Below are 27,557 nucleotides of genomic sequence, written 5' to 3' on the forward strand. Positions count from 1 at the left end.
AGAAGCCAGTGGTTTATCTATGACGGAGATAATGATGAAGCTATTTTGCCTCTTAATATAGCTTCTCCAGGTTGTTCTTAATGCTCATTTTTGGGGCATGTTCTCTTTTTTTGATGAGGTTGTCTCATGAGATTGTTGAGTAACTCAAAAGGAGAAAAATGCATCTTCAGCTGTTGAGAACATGAGCAACCCCCCCCCACCCAAGGGGGTTACTTTCTCGTCATAACATTTTTTTTCCACCAAGAAGAGGAGTCCACCATAGTTGCCAGCCTTTCTTCTTTCAGATCCCCCTGCTTAATCCCTTGAGAGACAGATTTCATATGGGACATTGCATTGGTCCTGACTTCCACCTGTTATTGCACATATGACTGTGGTAGCCAGGTTTGCCCCAGGCCTGGAGGGCCATGATTACAGCCAAATGGGTTTTCTTCTTCAGCACAAACAGTGGGCATTCATCTAGAGTGGTGTTTCCAGCGATTCAGAAATGCGTCCACTAGTAACAAGTGTGCTGTGGTTGCCTAGCTAGCAGTATGACCTTTATGAACTGTTTGGATTGCCGCTCCAGTAATTAAGCACTCTTTCTCATGTGTGTTTTGAGAGCTGGCCTTTTGAAGTTTGTTTTGCCTGATCTTTCTGGCTTCTTCATCCTTTTGAAATATCTTTTCTGTACTGTTTATGATTCACCAATTTATGATTTTTCTTAACAGTTATCCATGGCAGGAGGCTTCTTAAAGTAAGATGTATAGGTTCATAGGTTGGTACTAGGCTATCTGCCTGAAGGCATTTATAAGCCTAGCCAGAATGTGTTGGCTTTCGCTGCCCCCTTAGATTAGTTCCCTGTGCCTCTGTCCAGCAGAGCCACTGAAGTGATCGCCGAGGTAAACTTTCTGTTTCCCATTCACTCGGGACAGGAATCTATCCTTCCAGCACATCCTGTTTATTGTTGTGGTGAGGTTTAGATCCCTAGAGCGTGTGGCACGAGGGGATAAGGTTTTCTTTAGGTGGAGCAAGTCCATCAATTCTGGGTTGGACATGGCCTTGTATGTCAGGCAGAGATCACCTCTGAGTAGGTGGTATGCAACCAAGTACAACTGGAGTTTCTTCACTCGAGCTGCATAGGGCATCTGTTTGAGGCCAGTGATCCTCTTGGTGAGGTACTTCTGTGGTCTTACCAGCTGTTGCAGGTGTCTTGTAAGGTACATCCCAAATGGGGCTTTGTACTCTACGATGGGTCTGATGAGTGATGAGTAGAAGGGCACAATGACCTCTTTTGATCTGGATGTGAACACTTTTGTGATTAGGTGGGCCACGTAGAAGGATTTTCTAACCACTTTGGCAATGTGATTATCAGCGGTGAGATTACTATCTACTTGGGTCCCCAGATCCTTATTACGTCCCTTGTATTTAGGGGACTACCACCTATGTGGTAGTTTGTGGGTACTTTGTTTTTTCCAAAGGGGATGACTATGCACTTTTTGGCATTTAGCTCGAGGCCGTGATTTTGACACCAGGTATCCATCTCCGTGAGACCCTTTTGGAGGATGTCTGTGTCAGCTGGAGAGTCAGTTATAGCCCCTAGTTTGCAGTCGTCTGCGAACTTGGTCAGCCGTAGTCCTCCTGTGCTTGCCTGTACCTCTGAGAAGTATATGCCGAACAGTAGGGGTCCTAGGACTGAGCCCTGGAGAATGCCACTTCTAACCGGTTTAGAGTCGGACCTAGCTCCCGCAACTCTCACCACGTGGGTTCTGTCCATGAGCCAGTTGGCAACCCATCTTGTGACGTAGGGGTTTATGTTCAGGCTGGTGAGCTTGTCCATAATACCAGAATGGGGAATGGTGTCGAAGGCCTTAGCGAAGTCTAGGTAGGCTGTGTGTACCACCTTTCCCTCGTCTATAGCCTTGGTAACTGTGTGAAAGAAGTCCTCCAGGTTTAGGAGGCATGATCTGCCCTTAACAAAGCCATACTGGGCAGGGTCCAGTGTTTGGAGGTTCCCAATATCTCTGTTAATGAATTCCATGATGATGCGCTCCATAGCCTTGCAGACCAAGCTAGTCAGGCTTATAGGGCGATAGATCCCGGGGTCTGTTGTGGCTCCACCTTTGTGGAGCGGAATAACCGTTGCTGTCCGCCACTCTATGGGTATGTAGCCTGTGGAGAGGCTGAGTTTGAACAGTGTGTTTAAGTGAGGGGTTAGTTCGTCTTTGAGCTTGTGTAGGACGCAGCCTGGGATGCTGTCCAGTCCCATTGATGCTGTGTTTTTGGCTTTGGAGAGGGCTGTTTTAACCTGGGGGGTGAAGTTTGCACTGAACCTGTCTGCCAGGATGTTGGCGATTTTGGTCGGTTCAGTTTGTTTTGTGCCATTCTGCACCAACTCCAAGCAGATCTGAGCATTGCCACTTAGATTCTTGACATAGCTAAAGAATGCCTTGTGGTTATCTTTGGAATCCTTGGCAATTTTTCTTTCAAAGCTTGCCTTGGATGATTTTATGAGGGATCATAGTTTCTTGCTTATACTGATCAGGGATGTCTTCCCTTCTTGGGATTTTACTCTTTTCTGTACTAGTTTCCTCCTTCTATTGTTTAGCTTGTTTATGGCAGGAGTCCACCAGACTGGTTTCCTTTTCTTGGAGGAGTTAGTCTTGGTTTTGCTTGGGATGGCACGATCCATGCATTCTTGTAGGTGCCCGTAGAGTGCATTAGTAAATGATTTTACAGCTTGGGCAGTGTTCTCCTTCAGCATGGGGCTTTGAAACTTACCACCTCAGTCTTAAGTAACGTGAAGTTTGCTTTTGAAAAGTTTTTCACAGTGGTTTTCTTGTCCGGGGGGTGGGGGTGGAATATGGATATGCAAAGTGATTTGTTTATGGTCAGATCTATCCAGCAAGGGGTTGACCTGTGGTGTGGAACACCGGTCGCCCATGTTGGTGATGACCAGGTCTAATATGTTGTCACCTCTTGTGGGAGTGTTGATCAGTTGATCCAGGGCATTTGAGTTTATAAATTCTAGGAAAAGTTTGGCAAGGGAGTTAGTACTTGAGTAGTTCTCCCAGTTAATGTTTGGGTAATTGAAATCACCCAATATTAGGGTGTTTGGGTAGGACCTTTATGTTTCCCAGTGTTTCCAGAAACGTTGAATGGGGGTTCTGGGACATGGTGTGTGATCTATAGCAAGCTACAATTTGAATTGTCCATTGTTAGTTGCATGTGGATGATCACTGAAGCATCGTGCTGTGCCACTAACCTGGATGTGTGGGTATCCTTGATGAATATGGATATGCCCCTGCCTTTTGTATTTCGGTTTGGGTTCTGTGGCCGAAATGTATGGCATGAGTTGTAACCTAGTAGTGCTTAGGTGCTCTCTGGAGCCTTAAACCAGGATGTCCTTCAAGAATGCAACTGCAGTCATAACATATGGGTTGTCCTGCCTCAGGCAGCCCTCGGTCGGCCGGATTCCAAAGTCTGGGTCCGACGTCGGCTGATGTTGCATTTCTCTCCGACGTCAGAGCGGCAGGAGTACATAAGCATCAGCCGACGCCATCTTCTTCAGTCTTTCTTGCCACGCGGTGCCCGAAGCAGAAGCAGTTCGCTAGTGCCGGTCGGTCAGCTCCTGTATTCTTCGATCCGAAGTCATCAAAAAAGCTAAGTACCCCGTTGGGGACCTTTTCTTGCCTCAGCCGATGTCAGAAATTACTGAAAAAGTAAATAATTGTTTGTCTTGTGGTAAACAAATACCTCATAAGGATTTCCATTCTTACTGCCTTCCTTGCCTTGGCCCAGACCACGACGTCTCGGCCTGTGCCGCCTGTGCTCGCTTCAATAAGCGCACTCTCAGGCGCCGGGTGGAGTTCGCTGAAGACTTTTTTGGCGAAAAATTCGATTATACTATGCCATCGGAATTACCGACATCGCAGACTCCTAAAAAACGAAAAGACCGGGACCGACATCCTCGGCCCGCGTCTTCCACCGACACCACACCAAAACCTACCGCGAGTGCCCCGGTTCCCTCTGAGGCGGTTATTTCACCGCTCCGAACCGAAGACACCGCATTACTGATACCTCAGATACCGGAGACCACACCGACGCCAGTTATGGATTTTCCTCCGGATACTGAAACCGAGGAAATGCCCGAGACCATTGTTGTGGATAAGGTCACTCCTGCACGTGGAGCTGCTAGGCCTCCCATGTCCATGTCTATCAAGGCCTACACACGTGCTAAGGCAGCCAGCAAGACCAAGCATCTTACTGCTAAAGCCTTACCTCAGCCTACTCCTGAAACATAAATCATGACTATGGCAGCAGACTTAATCTCCATGCTCAGAGGTTCCCAGGCCCATCCTGAGAGAGGATCCCAGCCTCCTCCTGATAAGAGGCCCAGGGTTGAGCCCACTGACCCTCTCCCTTCAGATGCAGATTCTGAGGACTCTCTTCACTCCGATAGCCAGGAAGAGCCTTTCCAGACCTACGAGGACTCAGATGCAGAGGACTCCATCCCCTCGGCCTCCCCTCCTGAGGATATTTCTTTTGGGGAAGTTCTGCATTCCATGAGGGAACATTTTAAGTGGCAAGGCCAGGAATATTCTGATTCCAGAAAGCCTTGAACCTTCCTTAAAAGCCCCAACACAGGCCCTTAGCTATACCTCCTGTGCTTGATGTTTTGGATGATCTATACTCTGACTCCAGTGTTACCCCTGATACTCTCCCTCCTGCTCCTGCCAAGCCGGACAGATACTATAGAGTCCCAGAAACACATTCTCATTTCTTTAGGGCCCATGCTGTTGATTTAGAAACTATTTCACAGGGGCCGAAAGGGGCTTTAGCTACCACCTCCAAAAATCCTTTGCCTTCCAACAGGGAAGCTAGGTCATTAGAGAGATGGGGGAAGAAGGTTTACACCTCCACTACTTTATCCATGAGAGCTCTCAGTTGTCTCTTTCATATGTTTCAATATCAGGATTTCCTGTTAGATGATTTACAGAAAACTTTGGCCTCTCCTGAACCTTTAGATAGGAAGTCTTTGCAGGAGGCTGTACATAACTCTCAGCAAGTTAGCAATCACTTCCTTCGGTGTGGATATGATGCATTGGAAGCTTCATGTAGGGCAGCTATGACAGGGGCGGTCATTCGTAGACATGCATGGTTAAAAGAACAACCTCTACCAGATCATGTTAAGGCAAAACTTCTTGATGCACCCTTGGAAAAGAACAAGCTTTTTGGTGCTAATGCTAAAGATGTATTAAAGACCATTGAGGAAAAAGCCAAGTCAGTTCAGACAGTCAAAGATTTCCTCCAGGTTCAGCCACCCAGATTCAGCAGGAATTGGCCTTCAAAAACTGGTCCTTTCCTAATCCTGAAAGATTTCAAAGGGGCAAAACAGGCGGGCCGAGGAAGAGGACAATACAGAGGTTCCTACAGGGGCGACAATGGCAACCAGCAAACCAAAGAAGTGAGGGCTTCTCCTGCCCCACAGGGACAATCCCAATGACTTTCCTCTACTTCCGCTGACCAAAGAGCAAACAGAAGCTCCCTTGGGCGGAAAACTATCTCTGTTTTCAGACAATTGGCACAAATTGACAAAGGACAAATGGATTTTGGACATTATAGACCAAGGCTACAGGTTCCACTTTCATACCTTACCAAGGAAACAAGGCATGCCAAACCTACCACAAAACCAGAGGGCAGAGGCTATCAAGCAAATTTCTCTGCTTGCTCAGATCAATGCAATAGAAAAAGTTCCACAACAAGAACAAGGCCAGGGCTTTTACTCAAGACTGTTCCTTGTTCCAAGAAAAGAAACTCAGTGGAGACCAATACTGGATTTGTCCGCATTAAACACTTTTCTCATAGTACCAAAGTTCAAAATGCTGACCTTACAGCAACTCCTTCCCATGCTGGGCAAGGGGTCTTGGCTGATTACTCTGGACCTCAAGGAGGCATACCTGCATGTCCCTATCAGACACAGCTGCAGAAGATACCTCAGATTTCTTGCAGGGCCAGAGCATTATCAATTCCCAGCATTGCCATTTGGCTTATCTACTGCGCCCAGAGTATTTACAAAATGCCTGGCTTCAGTAATTGCTCATTGCAGGCTCCAGGGGATCCAAATTTACCCGTACCTGGACGACTGCCTCATACAAGCAGACGACAAACTGATTTTGACAAAAAACTTGGATTATGTCATACAATTGCTACAAGCTCTGGGATACACAGTCAACTTCCAAAAGTTAAAACTTCGGCCATCCCAGCAAATAACCTTCTTAGGAGCCAATCTAGACACAACCTCTCAAATGGCTTACCTGACAGAAGACAAGCAAAAGAAGTTAACTCATTATTTCAAAGGTTTGGCAAAGCTCACCCAGATGACTGCAAGGAGATTCCTACAGGCCCTGGGTTACATGGCATCCTGCATTCTCCTGGTCCCATTAGCAAGACTACACATGAGAAAGCTTCAATGGTACCTAAAAAGTTTATGGTCTCAACACAGCAACAACCTAGAGACAACCATACCGCTCATTCCATGCCTACAAAAGGAATTTCTATGGTGGGCCTCGGTAAGCCAGGCAAACACAGGTATGTCATTCAAAAAACCTCAAATAACACAAACAATGACCACAGATGCCTCGGACCTTGGATGGGGGGCGCACATGGAGGGCAGATGTATTCAAGGACAATGGTCTCCAAAGGAAACACATCTGCATATCAACCAAAAAGAAATGCTGGCAGTAATGCATGCCATCGAGGCCTTTCGACAACAGCTTCAGCAAGGCCACCTGCTAATACGGACAGACAACACCATTGTCATGTGGTACATAAACAAGCAGGGGGGCACCCATTCTTACCCTCTTTGCAGACTGACAATGAATCTTTGGGAAAAATCACTGAGCTTAAACATACAGTTGCAATCCCAGTTTGTTCCAGGCAGAGACAATGTGCTGGCGGACAGCCTAAGCAGGAATTTCCTAGACCCCCACGAGTGGAGGTTACATCCAGAAATCTTCATACGACTCGCCTCGACATGGGGCAGGCCAGAAGTAGACCTATTTGCCTCCCACCTCAATCATCATCTACAAAGTTTCTGTTCAAGGACATATCATCCACAAGCATGGAAAACAGATGCTCTCTCATTCAACTGGAATTTCCTAAAAATCTATGCATTCCCACCTCTGCCACTGATGACCACAGTACTACTAAAGATCAAAGCAGAGAAGCCAAAGGGGATTCTAATAGCTCCAGACTGGCCAAGACAACACTGGTACCCACTACTACGGAGCATATGCCACACCAAAAAATGGGCCCTTCCCCAATGGCCCCATCTTTTGACTCAAAACAACTTCAAGACAGTATATCCCAACATTCAGACGCTTCAGCTAACAGCTTGGGAGATTCCATGAATAGCCTGAATCTATCTCTCTCCAAGGAAGTTCAGCGGATATTAACAGAAGCCCGCAGACCATTCACCAGAAAGGTTTATTCAGCAAAATGGAAGAGATTCAGCATTTGGAATAACAGCAAGGGTCATGATGCATCATTATTGAACATCCCACTCATCCTGGAATACTTGGCAGATATGCTTCAGAATGGGCTCTCATATTCGTCTATAAAAATACATGCTTCAGCTATTTCAGCTAGATACAACACTGATCCACCTGTGTTTTCACATCCTTTGTTAAGGCAATTTCTTAGGGGAATCAAGAATATAAAGCCACCAAGAAAGGCCCCAGTACCAGCTTGGGACCTCAACTATGTCCTAGAAAAACTGATTCTACCCCCCTTTGAGCCAGCAGCTTCTGTGGACTTACAATTTCTCTCATGGAAGACAGCTTTCCTGTTGGCAATTACCTCAGCAAGAAGGGTTTCGGAATTACAGGCCCTAATGGCAATACCACCGTTCATAACCTTTCATAGAGACAGGGTCTCCTTACGAACCAACCCTAGCTTTCTGCCAAAAGTGGTATCTAGGGTTTCTTTAAACCAAGCAATTCATCTGCCTACTTTCTTTCCCAATCCTGAGAACAAAAGGGAAAGACTGTTGCATACCTTGGACAGTCACAGACAACTTCGCTACTACCTGGACAGAACCAAGGCCAATAGGAAGTCTGATCAGCTTTTTGTGGCTTACGCCCCTGGAGTACAAGGAAAAGCAATTTCCAAACAGACTATCTCAAAATGGATTGGACATTGCATCAGATTTTGTTATTCCTTCCATGGAAAGAGTGTACCAGCCAATGTCAGACCACACTCTACCAGAGCTACAGCCACCTCTACAGCATTCTTAAGAGGGGTGCCTACAAAAGACATTCTAGAAGCTGCTACATGGAGCTCCGTGCATACATTCTCCAAACACTACAACCTCCCTTTATATTCCAGATCCAGAGCAGGCTTTGCTTCGGCAGTCCTGCAGGGATTGATAGCTACACCATCCTCGTCTTAGAGCATTCCACCTCCCCCAGCTAAGCTATGGTATTCAACCCATATGTTATGACTGCAGTTGCATTCTTGAAGGACATAGTACAGTTATGTACCTACCATAAATGTAGATGTCCGATAGATATGCAACTGCAGTCGGGTTTTCCCTCCCTCCTTCCCCTCTATTCCTTGGGTCCACTCCTCTCCCTGTTATCCTAGCTGGGGATATCTGTTATGGTGTATCTGTTTATTACTTATTTATTTGTCTGGAAACCTGTTTTGTCTTCCAAATTGATTACAGCCTTCCTTGGAGGGCACCTGGCATCTGGGGCAAGAAACACTGAAGAAGATGGCGTCGGCTGATGCTTATGTACTCCTGCCGCTCTGACGTCGGAGAGAAATGCGACATCAGCCGACATCGGACCCAGACTTTGGAATCCGGCCGACCGAGGGCTGCCTGAGGCAGGACAACCCATATGTTATGACTGCAGTTGCATATCTATCGGACATCTACATTTATGGTAGGTACAAAACTGTACTTTTCTGTTACTGCACATATATTGATTTTCTCCATACTGGGGAGTGCCTTAAGTGCATGCATTTTGAGGTTTAGACTTCTGGCATTGAGTAGCATTACCCTCAGTTTTTTGTTACTTGTGCTGTTTACGGCTGTGGGTTTGTCTTTTGAGCCTTGCCTAAAAAAGGCACTATGTGGGTGGCAAGTACAGTATTTGAAAGCCTAAGGGTGACAGGCACAAGCCATCTCTAGCGAAGCATCGTGGCTTGTCAAGCATGTCATCCCAGGCGGACAGACACTGGATCCATATCCAATATGTATGGATAGTTCTGCAAATCAGCAGTAATCCGGCTCTGGTGCCTGGACTTAAGTCACTGTTTCTGCTGATGGACAAAGCTTAAAGGTGGTGATATACACCTTTTTAACTGTTAGAAGTTCAGAAGTCTTAAAATATTATTATTCATGTTTGAAAACTGAGACTACTCTAAAAGATGATTGTTTAACAACTGAGAATTCTTCCTGATCCTTTATTAGTGATAAGACTGGGACATTTTGTCCATCTGAGTTAACAAAGACCTGTTTTCTTTCTTAATCCTACTGAGGCACTGCAGAAGGACAACACTTATTCCTTTAAGTTAAAAAGTCTTCAATGGTATAAGTCAGTTTTCCATATCTTAACAATGCCTCTTTGAACCATTCCATTCCCTTGTCTTGTGGTGTAGATGTAAACAAGTCTACATCTGTAGTAATAAAAATTATTTTATTATTGTATATATTTGGTTATATTTTTAATGTATTCTTGCCTGCCACTGAAAATTGTTTAAGCTTCACATATAAGAATTTGGCTAGGTAGGGGTTGCCATAACGGAACCTTCTGCATATACTATAGGTCTTGGGGTTGGGTCTGATTGATTTTGATATATAGATATTTATATAGATGTTTATATAGAAAATTGACTAATAATGAATTTCGCACCTGTTTAGCACAGGATTTAATTTTCAGGAATGATTATATTATGAAGGGGAATTTTTTCAACAACTTAAAGGCATAGCAAAGGGGGCTAGATGTGCATCAAGTTATGGTAACATTATCTTTTCTAATTGGGAACAAAAGCACATTTTTAATTCATAATACAAGAGATGTTGGATTTTATATAGGCATTATTTGGACGATATAGGTTTATTTTGGATAGAATCAGGGGAGATGTTTTTAGATTTTTTTAATTTTATTTCCAGGGCTACTACTTTTTTAAGGTTTACTTATAATATTAAGTACGACTATATTAATTACCTTGACCTTACCATTCAAAAATGTAATGGTAAGTTTAAATCTGTGTTTTTTAGAAAGAAAGCCTTCTCATATTCATTTTGATTTTACACAAGTGCCCACCCTTTTTATCAAAAAAGAGGTTTAGTTAAAGGTCAGTTTGTAAGGGGTAGTAGTATTTAATGTCTTGTCCTGTATGAGGATGCAGGAACCTCCCACTTGAGTCTATATTTTCACAAAAGTTGCATTGCTCACAGGGCAGAGTACCCAATGCCTGTTTATGTCCTATATCATGTTTATCAAAGGGTTGACATAAAATTCTTTTTAGATTAGGCTTATTTTTAAATCTAAAGTTCTGTATATCACCCACAATCTCCTTGATATCAGGGCTGGTGGTGAGGACACCCCAATGTTTACTAATGATGTCATATACCATCTTATTGTCTGTGGTAAAATACATCGGTATGCTAGTCTCAATGGGGATATTTACAGGAGCACAACCTTTATCAAGGGGGATATTTACAGGAGCACAACCTTTTATTGTCTTCACTGAGGTTGGAAAAGTAGGGGCTGGCACTCTCTCATCTCAGTAACTCTATTTCACTTAACCCTTCGCTAATCTCTTCATTGTTATAACCTTGCTTCGCAAATCTTTCCTTTAAGACATTTAATTCACACTCATACCCTGTATCTGATGCATTTAAGCGGGAGGCTCGCATTCCCTGCCCTCTAATTATGTATTTAAAAATGTAATTGGGTTGCATGCTTCTTCTGTGAAGAAAGGTATTCCTATGGCACTTTTTCCTAAAAACCCCAGTATTAATAATGCCACTATCTAATCTTTCAACATATACATCAAGATACTCAATCCTACTCCGGGAGAACGTCATGGTAAACATTAAATAATCAGTCATATGATTCATTTCTAGCAAACTTTTCCAATTTATCTATGTCTCCTACCCAAATGAAAAAGACATTGTCCTTTTTACATTTAAGTTACTACCAGAAAACAAATAATTGTTCCATAGATAAATGCCTTCCTTTTTGTTGCACAGTTCCAGAAGTTTCATCATTGGTCCGTCAGATTCAAATGTTCATAGGTTAATAGGTTAGTACTAGGCTAACTGCCCTTGTGAGCCATTTTAAGCCTAGCCAATTATCCCCTGTGAGATTCAAACCCTGTACCTTGTATTTGTAAGGCAAACACCTTAACCATTAGGCCACCCTCCCAACCCTTAAGTTGTTAAGTCACAAATATATAGTCTGAATTTCTTTAAATCTCACAACAGCTACTAAATTGTCCCATACGTAGTGTCTGTCTAATGCAATGTATTTTTTGTTTTTATTCTTACAGCTGGCCTTCTCTTCTTTTTAAAAGACTCTTTACTTAGTTTGTTGCTGGCCTTCTTTTTTACCTGCTGTCACTCCTGCACAAGTTTTAAATGCCGTGTTCTCTGCTGCCACATCACTCGTTCCTTCATCATATCCTCCTCATCACTTCCCCCAAAAATTATCTGTCATCTCATCCCATGAAGCAACAGACATGTCACCTTGATAATCCTGCTTGAATATTTTCAGTAGACATCATCCGGAAGCCCTCCTGATGCCAATTCTGTTATTTGCAACTCTCCAATAAATAGTCTCTTACTTCATTTTCCTTTGTAATAGCTAAATGGTCATTTGTAACATCCTCCACACAAGCATCTTTATCTGCATTCTGATTCTTCACATTGAACGTATTTTTCTCAAATTCTCATTTACCACCTCCAGAGACTCTTCATAACTATTCTGTCCTCTGTGCTGCTGCTTCTCTTTAAGACCTCTTCCTTGCTGTGTAGCAGCCCTCCACGACCATCTAGTGGCTCCAAAGAGAAAAGCATTGGGAAAGTTTCCTGATGCCCTGACAAAATTTCCGTAGTAGTATAAATACCACCATGAGTCTCTACTGAAAAGAGGCCCCCTAGCCTAATGCAACTAACCTGGTCAACAAAGAATGGATAAACAGATAAATAAATAAAATGCAGTTTTGGTCAGACTTAAATGAAACTGTATTCCTTTTGCAGTCATGACCTCTAATGTTCATCTTCTTTGGCAGACTGAAAAATGATAACTTGACTGTATTAAATGCCTTTTGTTTATAATTCTTTTTAGTGTTTCTTTTTCTTTTTGCTGTCTCAGATATGTTGACAGATATTTCAGAGGATTTTCCCCAACAGGTTTTCAGGTGTGGATAGAGTTTATACCAGTTTCTTGGATTCTTGGATTAAATGAATCTCTCTGTTATGTTTTACAGCAATACATTTATCAGGAGGTATGGAATCTTTTCCAACAAATCAGTGTCAAAGCAAGCAATGTGGTTTACTCTGCTACTAAAGACCCCAAGGACCATGGATACAGGTAATGTTAGACTGCTAATCAATTTTTTAGCTAATGTCTTGCTCCACCATCTTAATTAGAGATGTTACCTGGACTTTGTTGAATTGCTTAATATTCCCTGAAAACATTTGTTATTTTAAGATATGACCATAACAAATAATGTGTGTAATAGTTATAACTTAAAATAATCTGAATCCATCCATCCATTCATCCTCAACCCCTTTCCCCATGGTGTTGTGTAATTCAGTACCTTGATTTGAGAGCTGGTAGTCATAGCACTTCATTGAACGAAATCATCCCCAGATTAGCTGGATTTTGGGCCATTCCTCAGTAACTGCTGTAGGCCTTTTTGACGCATCTGCCATTTCAGTCTTTCACTAGGTGCTTCATTTTATTCCTTGTACAATGTGAACTGTTTTGCCTGTGACTTCCATTTTCTGGTTTCTTTCAGAGTACAGTATCACAATACAGAATTAGTGCTTCTCCATAGAAAAAGGAATGAGATACATGTGAAGTCTAAGTTGTCAGTCAACTGATATGTTTAGCAGACTAAATTATGTAGAAAAAAATGACTTCTGAACATTTAGACATTTTCAGTATAATAGTTGATGCTTGCTAATGTCATATGACTTGCTTTGCATGGAAGTGTTTTTGATATCCCTGTAATTATTACAGCAAAAAAGATGAAAACAAACTGTTCAAATTTACCGCTAAAAGCCATACTGTTTGAGAAACCACTTTGTGGCGAATTTGCAAGATTAGGACAAAACTGCATGTTATTCTGAGTTTGTGATAATTTTCACTTTGAGCTTATGAGAAGGTTTATTCTGTTGTCTGCATAGATTTTTCAGCTGCATTGAGTCCCTAAGCACTACATCATGGAACGCTATGGTCATTAGATGCGTTTTATTTTTTTTAATTGTTGACCATGTTTGTAGGCTGGATCAGAACACTATAGTACAACATAGAAAATGTGCAAACATATGCACTGGCAGCTTCTAAAAGATTTTTTAATGTGGATTTAGGTGGGTTGCTGCACATTGCTGATTCTGTACTGTGCCAGAAAGTCTGTCATGTGATGTGCGATGCTTGGTAGTGGGGGGGGGGGTTCATTTCCTTTGACACAAGGAATTCTTCACATGACATGCAGAAGGTATGTGTTATACAACCCTTGTAGTTGTGACTTTTCATTATGTTTGAAGTTTTGAAGGCAGTTGTTACAAATTAATTTGGAGCTGGTGCAGATGTTGCTGTCTCTGTAGTCATCTGGAATCAGGTGCACCGTGTATTTTAAGTGGTTTTAGTGTTGCTGTATCAATCTCAAAGATTATGCAGACACCCAGGATTCTTGCTGAGGTGTGAGAATGCTCACTGTAGTGACTGAACCTTCCATTTATGCATTTCTTTTTAGGCATTGCTCCCTGGCTGTCATCAATGCTCTGGCCAACATAGCTGCTAACATTCAGGGGGATCATTTGGTGGATGAGCTGCTGGTCAACCTTTTGGAGCTGTTTGTCCAACTTGGGCTGGAGGGAAAGCGAGCAAGTGAAAGAGCCAGTGAGAAGGGGCCAGCACTCAAGGTAGGTAACATGAATCTAGAAGCATTTCCAGCTCCACAGAAGGAGGGGAATCCTTACCTTTGTAGTACTTTGCAAAAAAAATTGGACCAGTAGATTTCATTTACAAACCAGAATTTCACAAAAACACAGGAGAAAAGATATCCTAATGTATTATTATTATTATATGTAAGTTTTTCAGGAATAGAGACATTGCTTTTGTGTACACTAGTGCGGTGTATTAACCTTCTCTGTTATTGATGCACTTACCTTCTGCCATAAGTGTCATAGTTTACTTTAACTGAGTTAAAGTAATGTCCATTAAGAAATGCAGACACCTTTCCATCCAAACTTAACTTTCTTAACCCAACTCAGTCATCAAGTGATGATTTATATTATGATAGAGATCCTGTACTATTGATTGCTACTGACAGTGCATTCTATGTTTTTGTAATCACCTGAAGAATGTATTGATTGAATTATATTTTTGAGTGGTACTTTCTAATAAGTATCTTTGGAGTCTTTTGTTTCTGGTAGTGTAATTTCACGATCCTGTACAGACCTTATTAGATCGTTCTCAAAGGTTCTGTAGGAACAGCATAGTTTTCCCCTTATGAGGTGATAGTGATACTAAATAGATTCAGTTTGGTCAACCTTGTGTTGTAAAACTGCTGTCTTTTTGATATTTCTAGTGAAAAAGTGGACAATTTCTAGAGTATTTGTTAGACTATAAGCAGAGAAAAGGGGCTTTAAAATCAAAGAGTGAGTGGTTGTTGATTTGTTTGTTAGAAAGTGTGTAGCAATTGTAAGAACTTATAACCTTGAGAAATAGTCTTAGCTGCCTCATAGCTTTGGATTTTATATTTAAAGCACGTTCCCTAAAGGAAAGTTGATTTTTTATTAATGCCCAAGCCCTTGATCATTTGCCTCATTAATGTCTCTTAAGACGTAGTAGTAATTTTCCAAAAATCATTTCACTGCTGTTGTTAAAGTTGAAAACTTAGTCATGCTTTTGGACCCAAGAGTTAATGTGGATATATGCTGTGTACATCCTTATAAGTTGTAATGGCAACAGTAGTTTTGCAGTCATCTGCATGTTTTCATACCCATTGTTTTGATAACTTGAGAATGTAAACAAAGTTAAAAAGAACTGGACCGAGCACAACCCCCTGTGGAACACCCAATGAAGACTTATTCCATGACTAACATCTGCCCAGTATAATAACCCTTTAGACTCTTCCTGTGGACCATTCCACCTATCAACCCAACAAACCAAGCATAAATGTGTGTTGTGGGTAAGAAGACTTCTTAGAGTACCATCATGTGGTAAGGATTCACAAATTTTAGAAATATCTAAATATCACAAATTTAACTCAAAGAACTCACCAAAATGCCCATATTGTATAGATCAAACAGCCAAAATGGGATATCAACATATTCCACCACCCAACTTGAAGAATTATACTAGTCAATATTTTTTGTTGATGAAGTTATATATAGCTCCAATTGGTTGAACATCATGGCAAAATTTCAAGATAGTAGCCAAACATAGTAACTAGAAATATTTAAATATTTTGCCATTGTCACTGGTACCAAGCCATGAGCCATCAAGTTTCATAAAAATCTGTCATACATATTAAGATTGAGTGACTCACTATAAAAGGCAATAATGGAGAACACTGGACCTTTCTTGTTGCATAGCTATCAGAATGTTATGGTGGTAGCGTTCACTGATAGCTGTCCTGTAACATTCTGACCCTTTCTTAAGTTAGGAGTGGCATGATCTATTTCATATGTTTCATAATGTGTTGTGGGTACAAAAAATAGAGTAACTCTATAAATTAAGTCTAAGTAGCTTTACTTGAGAAAAAATGTCCATAATTGCTGGACCCAGCACCTTTATTTCCTGAAATCCCAGTTACCAGTGCTGCCCTTCATTAGATAACAGTTACAGTGGTGGAGAGAACAGTTGGGTATCGGCAGGAACTTCCTTTCTCCCTTCCAATGCCAGTGCAGTCTGTCCAGACATATTCATCCACTTTTGCTTGGGGAACTCTGTCAGTGGAGATGGAAGTGCAAGCCACTTGGGGGGCCCAAGGATGCACAAAAGCATATCAGTGTCAAGGAGATTTTGGCAGTGATTCATGCCCTGAAACTCCTTCACCACCTATGGACTCTGGCTCCTCTTCTGGTGGTTACGGACAACGCCGTGGTGATGTGGTACCTCAACAAACAAGGCGGTACAGAGTCATAGCCTCTGTGCCAGTTGGCAGTGATGGCCTGAGAGCTGGCTGTACAGCATTCTCTGACTCTTCAGGTATCATTCATCCATCATTAATCCCATCAGAGTAGAACATTGTGGCAGACAGACTAAGCAGGTAATGGGTAGATCCACATAAGTGGTCGCTGTAGGCAGTGGTGTTGCAGGATCTAGTCCAGATGTGGGGAATGCCTCAAATAGATCTGTTCACCTTCTTTCAAAACAGACAGCTGGAGAAATTCTTTTCTAGACATCCTTGCAGTCATACTTGGCGGACAGAAGCATTTTCATTCCCTTGGACGAGAATGTTCCTGTATCCATTTCCACCTTTTCTGTTGATTCCCAAGGTATTATAAAGATCTAAAGATTCAGAAAGAAATGCCAAAGACCATCGTGGTGATCCCCTGTTGGACAAAGCAGTCTTGGTTATCCCTTTTAATTTTATTGGCCAGGGGCAGTTACCACTGAATTCTCCACACTCTGGATCTGCTCACACAGACTCAGGAGCTACTGGTGCACTCCAGTTTGGAGAAACTTAAACTGACAGCCTGGATGATTCAGTCTTGACTCTGTTTAGTCACTTGTTTCATGAGACTGTTCAGCAGGTGGTAAAGGAGGCGAGAAAACCTGCTTTTAGAAAATACTGTGTTTATAAATGGAATTGATGCCTAAATGGAAACTTAAACTGGGGTCCATTGAGGTTTATATCCCTCTGGTCTTGAAATACTTGTGTGAGCTACTTCAGGGTGGCTTTTTTGTGTGCATCCATTAAGGTGCATGTAGCAGCCATCTCTGCATCTGCCTATGGATCTCCCTCTTTTCTTTTCTCTTTTGGTAAAGCAGTTCATAAAAGAGATATGAGACCTTTCAAGCAAATTTGTCCGTAGTGGGATTTCAACTAAGTTCTTGAAAACTTTACCTTACCACCTTTTGAACTGGCAGCTTAAGCTGATCTCAAGTTCTTAATGTGGAAAACTGTTTTATTCCTGTGACTCTGCAAGGCGAGATTCTGAGCTGCAAGCTCTAGTGGTGAGAGATTCTGAGCTGCAAGCTCTAGTGGTGAGACAACCTTCCCTGATTTTTCACTGTGATAGGGTTGTGTTATGCACTAATCGTTCTGTCATGCGTAACGTGGTCTCAGAATTCACTCAGTCTTTTTAATCTCCCTGTGTTCTTTCCAGAACCTAAGAATAAGGGAGAAAGGATACGCCATATCTTCGATGTGCATGGGCAGCTCAAGTAGTACTATAGCAGAACAAAACCCTTTAAGAAGGCTGAAAGGCTTTTTGTTTTCTTACTGTCACTTAGCAACCTTTGCAAGTTGGTTGCCCTGTAGTATTGTTTTTTGATACACCCACCATGGTAAGGCAAAACTAGGCAAGGTAAAGGCATATTCCACCAGGGTCTGCCTTTTCCTCTTCAGTGGCATATTGGAAAAGAGTGAACTCTAGAAGTATGGTAGAGGCAGCAATTTGGCCCTCTGTTCATACTTATACAAAGCACTATAAACTAGATGCCTTTTCTAAATCCAGAACATGTTTAATCAGGACTGTTCTCTTAACCTTTCTCCTCCCATGTTGGGTAAGCTTTGGAAACCTACCCATGGGCCAGTAAGGCAGTGTGTGTGCTGTACGTAGTACAGTTACATAAGTCCTACTCACCTATAACAGTAAGTATTTGTAGACCACACTGCCTTACTGGCAGTAGCCTCCTACCCCCCCACCCCCCATCTTTTTGGATGTATATAGCTTGTTGTTGGAGTTTCCGCTGAGTTTTGCTAAGCAGACTTTTTTATTTTGTTCTGTGTGTGTGTGTGTCTGTGGGTTGGTAGCGTTTGGTTTGGAACAGTAGATGTTTGAAAAGCTTATGTGTTCAGCTGCTGTTCCAGCTAGACCCTAGAAAACCGAAGAGTCCTGTCTGCGATTTTGAAAGGTAGTCCTGGTCCTGACAGATGAATGTTCCTTCACACATGCAAACAGGCCTTGATAAGGCTGCCAGAGGAAGGGTAGCAGGGCTCTAGTTACCTATATGCCAGTAAGGCAGCATGTTCTACGGACATGAACTGCTTCAGGTAAGTAGGAGTTGTGAAACTGTACCTAGTAAAAGAAGAAGAAAGTTTAACACATTATCCAAGTGACGTTTTAAATAATTTATAATTATTAGTGAATGTCTGTAGTGCTGTAAACGTAAACAAGTATTAAAGATGTTCTTATCATTATGGATGTTGGGGAAGAATTCTAATTATTTCAATAAATTTGGTAGATCTGAATGTACTGTTGAGTATTATGATTGGTCATGTTTCATTTTCCAGTGCTAAAGGAGAGAACACTGTCTGGACCTTGCATATTACATCACTGCTATTCTGGATGTGAACTTAACCAAGGTCCATTGTTCTCCATTATCACCATATGAAACTATGCTGGTTGAGTGAGGTCAGCTGATATAATGGAGTTTAGATCATTATGGAGTAGTCAGAGGATACAATATTCAAAACATTTGCCTAATATGCATTTATTTTGCATTTTAAATTGAATGTTAAATGTGCATGTTACAAAATCATGCGTCTGAAGTTTCTCTCCGGGCCTCCGTTGAAAATCGGCTTTGTTCCAAGTCAGACTTTCCTGGTTAACAAATGTTAATTAAATTAACATTAATTAAATGAATATAGAAGTAGGTCTGACTGGCCTGTAATTTGTAATATTAGACTTGTTGTGAAGATTAAAACAAAGGCTACAGCAGTAAACTGTGTACCCCCACATGAATTGCTTCAGCAATGCCCACATTTATGAGACAAGATCAGAAGTAGTAAGCAGGTCTGTGGATTAAAAGGGGTTGTATTATGGCAGCTAAGGATATGTAGAAAGAAAAGAAAATAAAGTACAAAAACTGAGAACCTGGAAGCTCTTGATTGTGGATATGGATAGCAAAATATAAATGGTGCAAATGTTTCTTGTGTCGTCATCACCATCAGCCCCCTTTTCCCATTTTTCTACATGGGATCTGGGGTATCGTGTTAACTGTCGTCAACTGTCTCGATTCAGTGCCACACTCCTGCCTTTTTCAGCACTCATGCCTGACTATCTTAGAACTTCTTTCACACAATCCATACATCTCTTTGCTGGATGTCCTTGCTTCCTATTACCTTCTTCCTGCCTGTCCCAAATCTTCCTCACCAGATTGTCTTCTGCTTTTCTGCACGTGTGTCCAGACCAACGTAATCTTTTCCTCTGATCTTTTCTGCAATTGGAGTTACTTTGGCTTCTGCTCTTATGTCCTCATTTCTGTGTCTGTCCCAAAGTTTGCATCCTTCTCAGGCACTTCATTTCCATCTCCTCTGGCTTCTTCAACTGTTCTGCTTTTACTGCCCAGGTTTCTGTACCCTATAGTAGAACCGGTCACACCACTGTCTTGTACAACTTACTTTTCAACTTCTTTGGCATTCTACTGTCATAGATGACACTTGAGACTCTATGCCAGTTGGCTGCAGCCCCTCTGATTCTAGCTTTGACCTTTTCATTCAGACTTCCCTTCTCCTGAACCACCCCTCCCAGATACTTGAAGTTGTTTACCTGTTCCACTGTCTTCCCTTCTATCTCTGTTCTCAGCGTCTGATTTTCCCAGTTTGCTGCCATTACCACCTCTTATCTGTGCTTAGTTTCATCCCATGTGCCTTCAGTTTTGCATTCCATTCTCCTATCCTTTGTTGAGGTTCTAGCTCAGAGTCTGCCTGTAATGCCACATCGTCTGCATACAGCAACTTTGTTGATCTGTCACCTCCGACCTGTTTGCTAATGTAGTCCATCACCAGTATGAACAGCAGTGGGCTCAGAGCTGAACCCTGTTGTACACCCACTCCCACCAGGAACCCCTCTGTGAAGCCAAACACTGTTCATACTTGAGTCATTGGTTCCTTGTACATAGCCTGCACTAATTCTACCAATATTTCTGGGACTTCAAACCACCACAGTACTGCCAAGATCAGCTTTCTTGGGAACTTTTCATATGCTTTCTCCAAGTCTAGGAATGCCCAGTTGGACTCTGTCCTCACATCTAGCTTCTCAAGTATCTGTCTCACTGCAAACACTGGGTGAATTGTGCTGCATCTTGTTCTGAATCCAAACTACTCATCTCCCATCTTACATTCTACTACTCTGCGTATCCATTTATGTCACCCTCTCCAGAACTTTCATACAATGTGATAGGAGTTTGATGAACACTGTACTGACAATATTTATGGATGTCCCCTTTGTTCTTGTACATTGGCATGAGATTGCTTATTCTTCAGTCATCTGGGATACGTCTTTCTCTCCACACTGCTATTAATATCCTCAGGAGCCATTTCTCCCCTATCTCACTGAGCATCTTTACCATATCTGCTGTGACCTCATCTTAGCCTGCTGCTTTCCCTGACTTCATTTTCCTTAGTGCTGTTCTTACTTCTAGGGGTGGGCTCCTCTTCTTCTCTTATCATAGGCAGTTTCTGGGGCAATGCAGCTTCTGTGGGGTTTTCTTCATTCAGAAGCTTCTGGAAATACTCCTTCCATCTGCCTTTGATGTCCTGTGGACTGTTGAGCAGGTTGCTGCTGGCATCCCCTATGAAGGGTGTCTCACTATCTTCTTTATCTTTCTGTCTTTGCCTTGCAACCTGATATAGTTTCTTTGTGCCCCTTACTGAGACACTTTCCATTAGTTGGTGGAGTGCCTCTGATGCCTTATTCTTTGCTATTGTAACTTCCTTCTTAGTTTCTTTGTTAGCCCAACCCATAGTCCTTCCTAGCCTGGTCAGTCTTTTCCATCTCCCACTTCTTCCTGGACTTCTGCATTCCACCACCAGCTTTCCTTGTGTACCTTTGAAAAAAATGTTTCTCGAGTCTCCTTAGTTTTTATATGCAGGTCAGGCATATTGTATCAAACAGAGAAAATATTTTGGACCATAGTTAAAGCACTGAAGAAGTTATTTGGGAGAGGAAGAGGGCAAGAGTTAAGTGAAATAAATTGACTCTTGTCATAGAAAAAAGGTGGTTTAGGATTACCTGATTTGAAGGGATGTTTTAGAGCCACATAGTTACGGTTCATAAGCATAACAAAAGCAGAAGGTTCTAAATCAAAGTGGAAAGGAATGATAATGATGGTGATGAAATAGGGGTGGGACTGGCAGAGACGGATCAGACATAAGGAGAGAGGAGGAGTTTGGATGCAGGTCCTTAAAGAGAATAACAGCCATACTGAATATTATTAATTACATTCATAAATTAATGTGACTGGAAAAGCAGATTTTTCTAATAGACATGGATAACTACTGTATCAAGTAAGCAAGAGAGGGTGGAATTTATTTGGAGAAAATTAGAAAAGGATCCAAGGTTTTGGGGAGCAGATAACTGTAGAGGAAAAGCAACAGAATGGGATGAAGCCAAGCAGACATTTGTACTGCAGGTTAGGGACTGCCTTCCCTACTAGTGAGTGATAACAGTGTGTAGGCAGAGGGATAGGGGATCACTAAATGAAAGACCAGCTTTGGTAGAGTTTTTAGTTGAGTCTAGGAAACATGTTGCTGTTACAAAAAAGGGTTAATAAGAAGGGCGTATAAATATTACTTGAAAACTATAAGAATCAGTCAGAGGTTAGAAAAAATTGCAATGAAAGACTGGAAAAAATAGTTTACAAGGGAACAATGGGAGAACATGCATTTAGTTATTTATTTAATATATACCAGGAAAGTTTGACTTGGAATGAAGCCAATTTTCAGAGGAGGCCTGGGGAGTAACACTCCAGACGCATGTCTTTGTAATGACTCCTATTTATGCAACCAAGTCCAAAACGTTTAGGATTTTTGCTCGGCGATGTTTGTATAGGTATTTTTATACCCTAAACAGACTTCAAAGAGTTGTTCCTCGGGTAAATAGCAAATTATGGAGATACAGTGGGGAAGAAAGAGGTAATTGGGAAAATGTTTTTCGGGAGTGTAATGAGTTGGCAGATTGTAAAAGATCCCTGAAGAATACCCTGTCAGAAATATTGGGGGAGCAAATTGATGTAATTAAGGAAATTATTATTTTGATTTGGGACACTGATTCTGACTTGCCTAGACATAGTAAGGTTTTATTAAGTTTAATTCTGTTGTCTGCCAAAAAAATCCATTACTAGAAAATGGAAATCTAAACCTACTGTATTTGAAGTAGTGAATATTGCAAATGAAATAAAAGAACTTGAAGTGATGCCTTTAGAAAAGGGAATGGACACACTGCATAGAAATAAATTGAATTTGTGGGAGCAATATATGCCGAATAATGTTCAGGAGGAGAAGTGAGGTTTAAGAGAAGACATGAATTCAGCATTTTATGTAATGTACTGAATGAAAAAAATGTATACTCAATGTACGTAAATGAAAAAAAATGTTATAGTTTGTTTTCTATTAATGCATATGTGCATATGTCTTAAGTGATAATTTTATAAAAGTGTTAAAAAAAAAGACTGAGCCCAGTAAAATGGGGATTCTATACCACTAAGAAGAAAAAAGAGGATTAGGTTTAATACATTCTTTTTGTACATATGGCATGTTTGCACTTACACTGGGTGTTGAAATATAGAAAGATGGAAAAAATAGCCTGATTGCTAACATTTTTTTAAGTTAAATGTGAGGAATTTTGGGATAAAGTGAAAAATAGGGAAAACAAATTTCTGAATGAGGAGGTCAAAGAATACCAGAAAAAAATATTATGGGAAGTAATTACCAAATAATTAGAAAAAATAAGAAAGCATTATATTTTAAGGTGATTATTGTATAAATCCTTGGGAAGGCTTGGGAAATTAAGTAATTGAAGCTATAAGGAAAGGGAGGTCAAAATTTTAAGACTTGTCAGGGTTTTTTATGGCGACCAATGATTAACAAATTATCTCTAATGGGTAGTATGTAATGTAAGAGAATGTATGATAGACTGTGTATGTATTGTAATCAAATAGAAACAGATGAATACAGTAATAATGCCCCCTTTGGTATGTACCTGACTAGACACATGCAATAACTGGACCTTCCACAAAGGTTTCTTACAAAAAGAATACAGGGAGTCAACAAAATGTCCTACACTGATCACTCAAAGCCCTGTCTCTTTACTCTGCATCATACAGACTACTGAAAGGTGATATTCTGCTCTTTCTATCCCTGGACTCTGTTTAGATTAATCTTTTGAATAACTGTAAAGCAAACATCAGAACTACTACATCAAAAGACCTAAAATTTGCTTGTGACTTAAATAGGACATGTTGGAGAAACAGATATGTTTCCCAGAGGATTTACATTATGTGAACAGGCTCCCCATCTATGTGAAGCAGAGGTCCTGCTTAATCCTATTTAAGTGTAACTTGGGGCAGTCGATGGGTAATCAAAAATTCATCCTTGGTCTGGTGTCTATTTTTGATGGATAGAGGCAGTCAGAAAATCATCCCCTATATAAATCTAATTTGTGGGTCACTTTGGGTTACATGGCTATGCATAAAAGGGCTGTGTTGTTTGTTAGCCTAGTGTACAACTATGAACCTTGGAGAGTATAAAGAATGTTTTGGATTGGGTATGTAAAAAAAATAAAATAAATATATATTCTTATATGTATAAAAAAAGCAGGGAACAGGAACATGAATATGATTTTGTATGGATATTATGGGAAAGAATATGTTGGTATGATGGAAAGAATTGATAAGAGAATGTTTTGGATGATGTGGGAAATCTGGAATGAAAGATTGCGTTTTGTTTAAAAGATGGACTGTTTTGGACATTTTGGAAATAAGATTTTGATTGTGGAAAAAAGCATGGAGGCAATGATTTATTAAACTATTATCCTATGTTCTCCTTTTCATTCATTCCTCAACCGATGGATTTGGATCTGTGACTTGCATCCAACTCGGCCACTTCTACCAGATCATCGAATCCAAAACTCTCGAGCTTTATCCTTTACTCATAACGCTTCACCAACCTAATATACCCCAGATCTCATTTGCCGCCACTCAGCTTCAGCTGTGGATCCTGTTGCTCTCCACCTTTGGAGATATATTTAGCCTTTTTCCCGTGATTTAGTGATTTAGAATTCTCTGTTATATTTTTGTTATTCTCCTACATAATGTTTCTGAGCAGTTTGCAGTACACTTTTAGCTACCGTTTTCTTGGTACCTTTTTAAACTGCCATCATTGGTACTCTTCCCCTCATTTTAAGACTACTCTTTAGAGTACTCTCTTTCTACCATTGTTGGTAGTTCTTTTTTTCTCTATTTCTTTTTGTTTCCCTTTATTTCTTTGTTCTCAAAAAAAAATTCTCTGTCCTTAGCGTTTTTTGGCTGTTGTCTGTCTTAGATGATGATGGCTCACAAGCCAGCTGATTTTAAAAAAATGCATTACCTGTGGACATATGCTTCCCAACTTGGCTGCCCTCAGGGTATGCGTTTATTGCTTGGGGCCCACACACTTGGATACGGATTGTTCAGTCGGCTCTGGATTTAATTCCAGGGCTGTTACTGATCATAGAAATAAATTAGTGTTGAGAAGCCTCCTTTCTTCCTCTTCTACTAAAGTAGCTGGGGCACAAACCCTACCAAAAGACCTGACAAGGAGAAGCCAGATTCTGCTACTAAGGAAAAGGAGTTGCGTACAAGATCCACAGACTGCTTTTCCTCATTGGTTCCTTCTTTGGAGCCTCCTTTTAAAGTGCACAAAAAAGTGAGATCCGACTACTACAAAATCTAGGTCTCATCTGATCTGAAGTCCTCCTCTCCTACCAGATTCAGTTACTTCAAGGCTCCCTTAATGTTTCTCGGAGGGCTCTCCCCCTAGGCATTCCAAACCTTCATCTTCCGTATCATCTCTTAAATCTTCCAGAAGCTGATGCACATTGGATTATGACATTTCTCAGAGCACAGATTCAGATGGGGGTACACCCTATTCATACTCCCACTGGATCTGCAAGCCATCCTTTGTCCACTTCCCCATGGTATCTTCTTCTCCTCTGGTCTGATCCACCATTTCAGAGCCCTCAGATCCGAGACCTGTGGTGGTATCCTCACTGGATCCAAGGACAGTCTGTTCTTGTGACTTCCCTAAGTTGCCCAGTTCTGAGCCTTTTGCAGCCGGAGGAGTCTTGGAGCCAAAGAATTGGCACTGGGTCCAGGGGGTTGGCGTTGACTCTGAAGCTCTTTTAGCCATCTCTTCCCCTTGGGGCTTCAGTGTCGAACAGCCTGGGTCTTACTTCCTCGTTTGGTGGAGTGCTGGTGGGGTTGCATGAGCTGACGGTTCGGGAACTACTTGGTCCTTTGCTATCGACTTCTGTTTCCCCTTGGCATTCTGCCTTTGATGTTGTGGAGAGGGCTTTCTCATTGCCGAGAGAAGGGATGTCCCTGCCCCCCTCTGATCAGACCACTTTGCCTCCTCCAGTTCTGTGATCTGAGCCTCATCCATTTATTCCACTGGGATAGCCATCCCAGTTTAGTCTCCAGTCTGCCACTCAGGACATCTTCATCCCTTATGATACTTCCCCAGAACACCCCACAGAGTAAATCCTTCGGAAGCGAACATGTGGAGGAGACACCTAGATTCCCTTCAGGAATCTCTCATGGAAGAAACCAGATGTTCATCATGCATACAGCTGCAGTAATCACAGATGGGTTCTCTGCCATCAGGTGGGTCCTCGGTCGGCCGAATTCCAAAGTCTAGGTCCGGCGTCGGTTGTTGTCGCTTTCTTTTCTGACGTCACTGAGGCAGGGGTATATAAGACACAGCTGACGCCATTTTCTTCAGTCTTTTTTGCTGCGCGGTGCCTGAAGCAGAAGCAGTTCGTAAGTGCCGGTCGGCCAGCTCCTGAATTTACGAAAAATTGGGAACCGAAGTCTTCTTTAAAGCTAAGTACCTCTGTTGGGAAACTTTTCTTGCCTCAGAACCCGATGTCAGAAAAAAAAAGTTAACAATTGTATTTCTTGTGGGAAGCAAATACTGCATGGGATTTCCATTCCCTCTGCATGTACCTTTGTTTAGGCCCAGACCACGACGCGTCTCGGGCTGTAAGCTTTCTTGCGCTTCTACTTTCAATAAACGCACTATTAAGCATCGGGCAGAGTTCTACCAACACCTTTTGCCTGGTAATGAGCCTTTGATATAAAATGTCAATCGAGACTCCGACTACCGCATTTTGTCAAAAAGCATGGACAAGGAGGACCGGCACTGCTAAAACCCGGCTACACGTGGTCCGGTTCTCAGCGAGATGCCTATGCAGTCCCTGACTACCGATTTATTGACACGTCTTTGGTGGTGTCTTTCTGTAACCGAGACCGCAGGTACCTCGGCCCCATACCCAGACTACAACCACTGAAGCCACTGTGAGCGTTGAGCCTCCTAATGTGGACAGGTCCACTTCCACCCATGGCAGTGTCTTAGACCCTCATCTTCCTTTTCCATTAAGGCCTTTACTAAGTCCAAATCAGCCAGGCATCCCAAGAGGCCTGTTGCACAGGAGCCCATCTCCAGGCCCCATGCCTAAAAGCAGATGCTTAAAATGGCTGAGGGATTTAATTACTCTTATCAGGGGTTCCCCAACCCCACTCCAGACAAGAGAGACCCAGAGTGGAGGAAGATTCTCCTCTTCGATCAGGCTCCATTTTTCAGAACATTCTGATGGTGGAACACTCTTACTCCCCTTTGAAGATTCTGATGCAGAGCAGTCCATTCCTTCCATGTATCTCCTCCAGAGGATTTTTCTTTTTGAGGAAACCTTTGCACACCTTGAGGGGAACACTTCCATTGGGAAGGCCAAGACTTTTCTGATTCCAAGAAAGACTTAGGGAATTTCTTTTGTTACCTCAACTTTGGACAGACCTCTAGGCGATACCTTCCTGTCTTGGACATACCAGTGATGATGTTTGTTCAGGAGCACTTCCTTAATCCAGGATTCCCTGCCTCCTGCCCCAGTCAAGCCTGATAGGTACTACAGGTTCCTAACTCCCACCTCAGATTTCTTTACAAAAAGCCATAATGCTGACCCTGAAACCATTTCTCAAGGTTTGAGGGAATGAAGGCCTCTACTGCTAAGAATCCACTACCTTCCGAAGAAGAGAGTCAAGATCTTTAGAAGGTGGGGAAAAAGGTATATACTTCGGCCCACCCCCTAGCCATGAGGGCCTTAAATAGGTCAGTTTCATATGCTT

The 27,557-nt window shown here is 41.9% G+C and overlaps 1 protein-coding gene across 1 annotated transcript in view; it reads left to right on the forward strand.

Annotated features, from left to right (window-relative positions):
* PI4KA (phosphatidylinositol 4-kinase alpha) overlaps positions 1–27,557 on the forward strand; it is a gene marked incomplete at its 5' end in the record, with an annotated part of 2,160,482 nt that overhangs the window by 502,426 nt on the left and 1,630,499 nt on the right. Inside the window, 2 exon segments of the mRNA XM_044068731.1 lie at positions 12,481–12,584; positions 13,975–14,143. Coding sequence (XP_043924666.1) covers positions 12,481–12,584; positions 13,975–14,143 — 273 coding nt within the window.

The sequence above is a fragment of the Protopterus annectens genome, chromosome 4.part0 (genome assembly GCF_019279795.1).
Source record: "Protopterus annectens isolate FY-2018-M chromosome 4.part0, PAN1.0, whole genome shotgun sequence".
Classification (NCBI taxonomy): Eukaryota; Metazoa; Chordata; order Ceratodontiformes; family Protopteridae; genus Protopterus; species Protopterus annectens.